Here is a 6,878-nt window from a genome sequence, read left to right as displayed (position 1 = left end):
TATTAGTTGACAAAACATTAACTTCTATCAATTTTCCCTTCTTCTTCTTTCTTTTCATATTTCTGTATTCTTTCATGCATAGGCCTTCCCTTTCGGAAGTAATAGTCAGCACTTCCCGGGGTGACCAGCCCTATTGGAAGGCGAGCTCTTTCCCTTTTTTCTTCCAAACATCCCTGTCCTGCCATCCTCTTGATCACATCGCTCCATCTTTTCTTTCGACGTCCTCTTCTTCTTTGAAGGTCGTATGGAGTCCATTCTGTGGCAATTTTTGACCATCTTCGCATGGAAGGAGATGCCCTGCCCATTTCCCTTTGCTCAATCTTGTTATCTTCAGTGTGTCAGTTAGTTCTGTCTCTTTCTGGATCCAAGCATTTTTTATTTGATCTCTTTTCCTCACGTTCACAATGCTTCTTCCAATATTATTTTGCCACACCTCTAATTTCCTCTCCTCAGCTAGTCAGTGGCCACGCTTGGCATCCATAAGTGACCACTGGGCTAATTCAACTATCGAAGACCTGCCTTTTAAGGACAGTACTTGTTTTTCCCTTCATTATATGCCTAAGGGACCAAAACTTTTTTCAACCAAGTGCCAATCTCCTCTGGACCTCTTTAGCTCCTCTCTCTGTGAATTATATTAACTGACCCAGATAAATATATTCTTCAAGATATGCCAACTTATGGTTGTTAATTTTACACTCCTCTTTTACACCATTTGTCATAAGTTTCGTCTTCTGGTAGTTCTGATAAAGAACAACCTCTTCACACAATGTCAGAAGCCGCTTCATCATTTCTCTCAGTTGTTCCATGCCTTTTGCAAAGAGCACAATATCATTTGCAAAACGTAGGTTGCTCAGCCATTTTCCATTTATCTTGATGCCTACTTCTTCCCATCCAAGACGCCAGAACACCATCTCCAATACAAGAACAAACAAAATTGGGGATAGTGGATCACCCTGTTGCACACCCCTCTCAATATCAAAGCTTTGTCCTTTCTTTTCAGTCATAATATAGGCTGTAATCTCCTTATAAAGCTCTGTTATTATCTTAATTTATTTTTCCTCTAGTCCTATTAATCTTAGTGCCTTAAATATTTCTGAATGTTTAATACTGACAAAAGCCTTCCTAAAGTCAAGGAAACAAAGATATATAGAGAAGTTATTTTCATTTGCTTTTTTGATGATTTGGTTTACAGTCTGAATGAGGTCCACTGTCGAAAATCGCTTCCTAAAACCTGCTTGTTCTTCGTCAACACATTCCATTATTCTTTTTGTTAGCCGTTGTTTGAGAACACTGGTGAAAACTTTTGACATAGTTAAACAGAGGGAGATAGGCCGATAATTCTCTATATCATACTTGTTGCCTTTTTTATACAGCAGAATTATTTTTGCGGTTTTCCATTGTTTAGGTATTGCTTCTTGTTCAAGAATCAAATTAAAGAATTCTGTCTGTTCTTTAATTAGAATATTCCCTCCTACTTTTAAGATTTCATTACTGATATTATCCGGCCCCGGAGTCTTCTGGGATTTGAGATTTTTCAAAATAAAAGCAACTTCTTCTACCATTATTGGTGGAACTTCCCCTAAATTTTTGACCATCTTTCCTTCTTCTCTTATTTCTCTGTTACTTTCATAAAGTTGTTTGAAATATTTTGTGACTACTCTGCTCATATTTTCCCTATTGGTTACGACCTCTCTTCTATTGTTTTCCAGAGCAACCATCCATTGTTTTCCTTTGGACAGTTCTTTTTTAATCCTTTTTGTAGACCTGCTCTCTGCTAAAATGTTTTCTATAATATTTATATTGTCCTTTTCCAGATCTTCTTTTATACTTTTCCTAATTTGATTATTTATGGCCATGAGATCTTTTCTTTTGCTTTCCAAAGTATCACTTCTTTCTTTTATCCTTTTGCGAATAATAAAAAGTTCTTTAGTATCCTTGGATAGTTTACATTTTTTATTTCTAATGAAGCTGGGAACCTGTGTAATTGTATCATCAATAGCTTTAGAGATGAGGTTATGTTTTTTCTGTACAGTAAAGGGAGTATTTTCTTCTCTACAGGATTGACTGTTCTCAATATATTTTGAGAAATCTTTATGGAATTTTTCTATTTAGGTTTGTTCTTGAAAAATAACAGTTTTCTTTTTCACTTTAAATGGTCTCTTTTCCTTGAACTTTTCAACATATAACTCTGTTCTTAGCAGCCTGTGGTCTGAGTTAAAATTGAAACTTTATTTTTTTACTTTATTGATCTCTAGATATTTTACTAGATTGGTTTGATTAGTAAGAAAATAGTCTAGCTCAAACTTGTGGCCTTTGGGTGAACACCATGTCCATTTTGCCGTTGCCCTTTTTTTAAAGAATAAGTTGACAATTTTCAAACGTTGACTAAAGCAAAAGTTTATTATTCGGTAGCCACCTTCATTCCTTTCACCAAATTCCCAGTCTCCTCTAACTTGGTCTTCGCCATCTAGATCTCCAATTCTGCCATTGAAATCCCCCATCACAACAATCCAATTGTTTTTTTTTTTAAAACTAAACACTGTTGTGTTTATTGTTCATTGAATTTTTCCTTTGCTTCTGTTGAGTCTTCCATTGTAGGGCCATGTAATTGTATAATAGTTATGTGTTTACTGGGAGTTATTTGTAATTTTAACACGGCTATTCTGTAACTTATTTCTTTAAATTCTATTATTCTATTTTTAAATTTTTCAAAAATAAAAATCCTATTCCATAGATTCCATTTTGAGATGCTGTATGCATGAAAATATTTCCTGACCTCTGTTCCAAAACTAAAGAGTATTTTCTCCTAACCTCCGCAAGACCAATAGCATCCCATTTGATGTCATCAAGAGCATGATTTAACTCCTCCAATCTCTCTTCACTTAACAATGTTCGAACGTTTAATGAACAAACCTTGAGAATGCTTTTGTCTTCACCAGTAATCATTGGGTATTTTTTCAGCTATGAACTGGTCCTGGGTGGTTCTGTTTTATTCATTTCTTTATTTACTTCTTTATGAGTCACAAAGTATTTGTCCTAACTTATAGACCTATGGTGAGTTTTGTTATGTTTCAATATTTTTCCTTTAGACATTGGCTCTGTTTTATTGCATACATTTTTTTGCGATTTCCTCTTTGTCTTTCTCTTCACTTCTTTCCCTTTTTTTTTTTTTTTTAAAGTTTCTTGAGACTGTAACTGTTCTAGCGAGAAAAGTTGATCATTTATGAAAAGTTTATTGTATCTCAAGGTCACCTTATTTCCTTTTTCCCAGTGAGTTTTCATAAATGGGAACAATTTTTTTCAGATATATCTTACAGATTTCGGCATATCATCTTTGAATTTAATTGTTTTAAAGTTGTCAGATTTCGCCAATTTAAATTTGTTTTTCATTATATCTTTTTTTAAATATAATGAGTTTAGTTTAACGATTACCGGGTAATTTTTATTTTTAGGGTTAATTTTCCTTATTTCTGTTATGTCATATGGTTGAAAATTTGGTTATATTGAATAGTTAGGAGGGTGTAATTATTATATCTTATCATGATTACATGTTTTTTAGTGAATTAAAATTGAAAGGTTTAAAATTTATATTATAATCTAAAGAAAATAATTTATTTTCAATTCAGTTATTTCAGGGGAACTTGAAAAACAAATGCGAGTGGCTGCTCAACTGTGTTGAGTTGCTGGTACACAGCATAGTAATCAATAAAACAATTGACAACATTGAATACATTTACAATACTTCAATTCATAGAGTTGACAATATGCAGCTAAGGTGTAATATAAATTATGGTGCAGGATTCCTAGTGAGACCAGAATAAAGGCTTCCCCCATGCTCTGAAACTTGTTCTTTTCGACATCCAGCCCCTAGAAAAATTATTTGTTGCAAAAGGGGTGGTTAAAGTAACTAAAATTTACTAACTTCTCTAGTTTCAATCTCCCTCTCTTGATAGATGTCTTGACCCCTATCTTGCTCCTGCTGGAGGTCCTGCTCCAGATCCTGCTCTTCCTGTTGCTCGTCATACCGCTCTAGCCTCTCCTCCTGCTCCCGTTCTCCTTCAACTTCAGAGGGCGTAGATGAGGCCTGCGAGTCGGTGGATGACAGGGACCAGTACTGTGAAAAAATAAACTATAATTGTGCTATTTGTATTCATATAAAGTATTAATTCATGATTCACAATTATTTTGCTATATAAAATATCTATGCATTTTATTATTAAAGTCAAATAAACTTGTTAGTAAAGAAACAGTACTCCTTAAACATGAACTCCACACGTTTTATTTGAAAAGGGTTTTTTTTTGTTTTTTTTTACTCAAGCCCTCCATTGAAGATTTATACAGCCCCGGAGTGAGAATGTCAAGATCCATTTCTTGTGAAATAAATATTGACTGACCTAGGCAGAAATTGAACCCAAAACGTTCTGAACCAGGCACTCTCGGAATTTCTTTGAAAGATGAAATCACCCATGGCATCAAGTTCTCTGACAACCTTCCACTGATCTCCAAGTCACTAAAAAAGAAATTCAGGGATATTTTCATTATGGCCAATCCCTTCTCAGATTGCCACTTTTAATGTAGTGAAGTCAACTTGGTAACCTATTCCAGCGCACTTACCTCTGGAATTAACAACAGAAAGAAGTATTTTTGGTGTAAAGGATGGAAAATCTAATTTTAAAACTTTTTTTTTTTGGTTACTTTTCATATCCAACGCATTCTATGAGGCATCAAGTAAACAATTATTGATTATTATTTCTATTAAATTATTTCTTTACTTGATTGGGTCCCTTGTCCAATTATGAATATAAATGGATCATCCTGTTTTAATTGATATAATAATAATTATATTAATAATATTAGTTATTGGCACTTGTTATACACTGTTGAAAAATAATTAATACCAGAAATTTGATCATTTTTAAAGATGTTCTCTTCATATTTCATTTTTGATTAGTTTTTATTTATCGGTCACATAAGTAAGGAGGCCCTATGGATTGTGGGGCCCAGCACATGTGCATCTTAGAGTAAAGATAGCACTGTTTGAAATTATATGTCTCTGAAATGATATGAGTATATCTCAATAGAGATGGTTCAATTTTGGCTGCATCTAGTGGTATGTTAGAGAATTTATATTACTTTTTTTTTTTTAAGGTACTAGCATACCTGTTAAGTTTACAGAAACTTGAGTATTTATAATAAGGAGTTTGTTTTTTTGTTTTTTTCATTTAAATCAATTCATAAAAATAGTCATTTTTGTAATTTGTAAATATTGAAATTAATTAAATATAATGAAATTGTTTAATAGATTTGTAAATATTATTTTATTTAAATTTATGTAGAACATTTTTTAGTTTTCTTATTAGCATGTATTAAAATTAATATAATTTAGTAGCTAAATGGGTTTATAAATATTTATCCTGAGATTAAGAAACTAAATTATTATATTATATGATATATGTAAGCTTCATTAAGTTAATTATACAATAGAACTACATATAAACAATGACATTTAAAAAAATAAATATCTCAATACACAAAAAAATCCTCTAACTCAGTTTAGTTACTTAAGAAAAAGGAAGCTGTCAGAGGCATCAAGAGTATTCTGACCCAGAGAGTGGATTGTGTTCTTAAGATCACTTTCCCACAGACATGATCTTCTTGACCCCCTACCCCTCCCCTTCGTTGTCAAAGGATTGATTATTAATAGATCTATAGTTCCAGAAAACAGTATGAAAATAAATAAAAAGAAAGATTAATTAATTTACTTACCCCGGAGTCATCACTCAGTTGTTCATCATCTGACATTTTTTCAAAATTGGTGGTTACTTTACAAAAAGAATATTAGATGTAATAAATTATAATGACATAGTTATTTAAGTATCTCTTTGATCAGATAATTTTATAATAAAGATGTATAAATATCATAAGTACAAAAAAATTCTTAATTGATCAATATCAATATTTATTGAATCAATATATTTATGAATTATATCACTATTCTAATCAAAATATTAGATACCCATTATATTATTTTCTGGTTATTAAAATCATTACATTCATCTCAACAATTACGAAAACTAGCCTATAAACTATCCTTTTTCACTAACCTATAAATAATCAATAGAATAAGACTAACTGATAGTTCTTAAAGGGTATTTTAAATAAATGACAATACTATCAAATACAACCTGATTTAAACTTTTTTTAAATAAATTGGATTTAAAATTAATAGCTATAAAATTATACTTTTCTAATTTCTTAACAAAGTTAATTTAATTCATTATTTTAGAGTTCATCAGTGATAATATGTAAGGAATGCTAACAGACTAATAATCTTATATTGGATTACCAGTTAACATTTAACTGTAGTTTACAATGCATAAAAGTTAAAAATGCATTAGAACATCAAAAGTAAAAACAAAACAAACCATTGTAAATTTTGAATTTAAAAGAGTCAATTATTTTTGCAGTTAGTCTTAAGATACAAAGATTAAATGTAGAAAATAAAGTAACTTGACAAGGTTTAAGTGAAACAAAACTATTAACCGAAAATATTTATAAGCTACCAAAGCCTCTTCAAAGTGAAATTTTTATGATATTCATTCACAAACTGTTTTAATAAGCTTCAAACTAGTTTCTAATAATAAATTGACACAACTATCATCACCATTAAAAAATTAAAAAAATAATTCCAGAACTAAAACAATTAATACCTAGGGATAAGGGCACAGTTTAAAATCTTAATGTATATTAAGCAATCAGCTGTGATAAATATTTATTCTTACTGGAAAATAAAATTTAGAAGTTTAAGAAAATTTATTAATGTACTTCTTTAAAATTTTTCAGTTTTTTGATTTTTTCTGAAATTAAGTAATTTTAAT

General features: G+C 31.0%; 1 protein-coding gene across 1 annotated transcript; it reads right to left on the bottom strand.

Annotated features, from left to right (window-relative positions):
* Positions 1-1,049: 1,049 nt before the first annotated feature.
* On the bottom strand, positions 1,050-5,802 carry LOC106690468 (LINE-1 reverse transcriptase homolog). The gene is made up of 3 exons (XM_067052628.1): positions 5,767-5,802; positions 3,923-4,114; positions 1,050-1,976 (listed from the first exon to the last, which is right to left on the bottom strand). The coding sequence occupies exons 1-3, from the start codon at positions 5,800-5,802 to the stop codon at positions 1,050-1,052; spliced, it is 1,155 nt and encodes a 384-aa protein (XP_066908729.1).
* Positions 5,803-6,878: the final 1,076 nt, after the last annotated feature.

This window comes from Halyomorpha halys, unplaced genomic scaffold, assembly GCF_000696795.3.
Source record: "Halyomorpha halys isolate HHAL.00 unplaced genomic scaffold, Hhal_1.1 Scaffold1732.1, whole genome shotgun sequence".
Taxonomy (NCBI): domain Eukaryota; kingdom Metazoa; phylum Arthropoda; class Insecta; order Hemiptera; family Pentatomidae; genus Halyomorpha; species Halyomorpha halys.
Note: the sequence above shows the minus strand (reverse complement) of the source record. Positions and strands in the feature narration are given on the sequence as shown.

Coding starts and splice junctions, on each gene's coding strand:
- LOC106690468 (XM_067052628.1), bottom strand. CDS start 5,802: ATGTCAGATGATGAACAACTGAGTGATGACTCCGGG. Junction 4,115..5,766: donor AACTGAGTGATGACTCCGGG/GTAAGTAAATTA, acceptor ATTTTTTCACAG/TACTGGTCCCTGTCATCCAC. Junction 1,977..3,922: donor GGGAGATTGAAACTAGAGAA/GTTAGTAAATTT, acceptor ACAATTACACAG/GTTCCCAGCTTCATTAGAAA.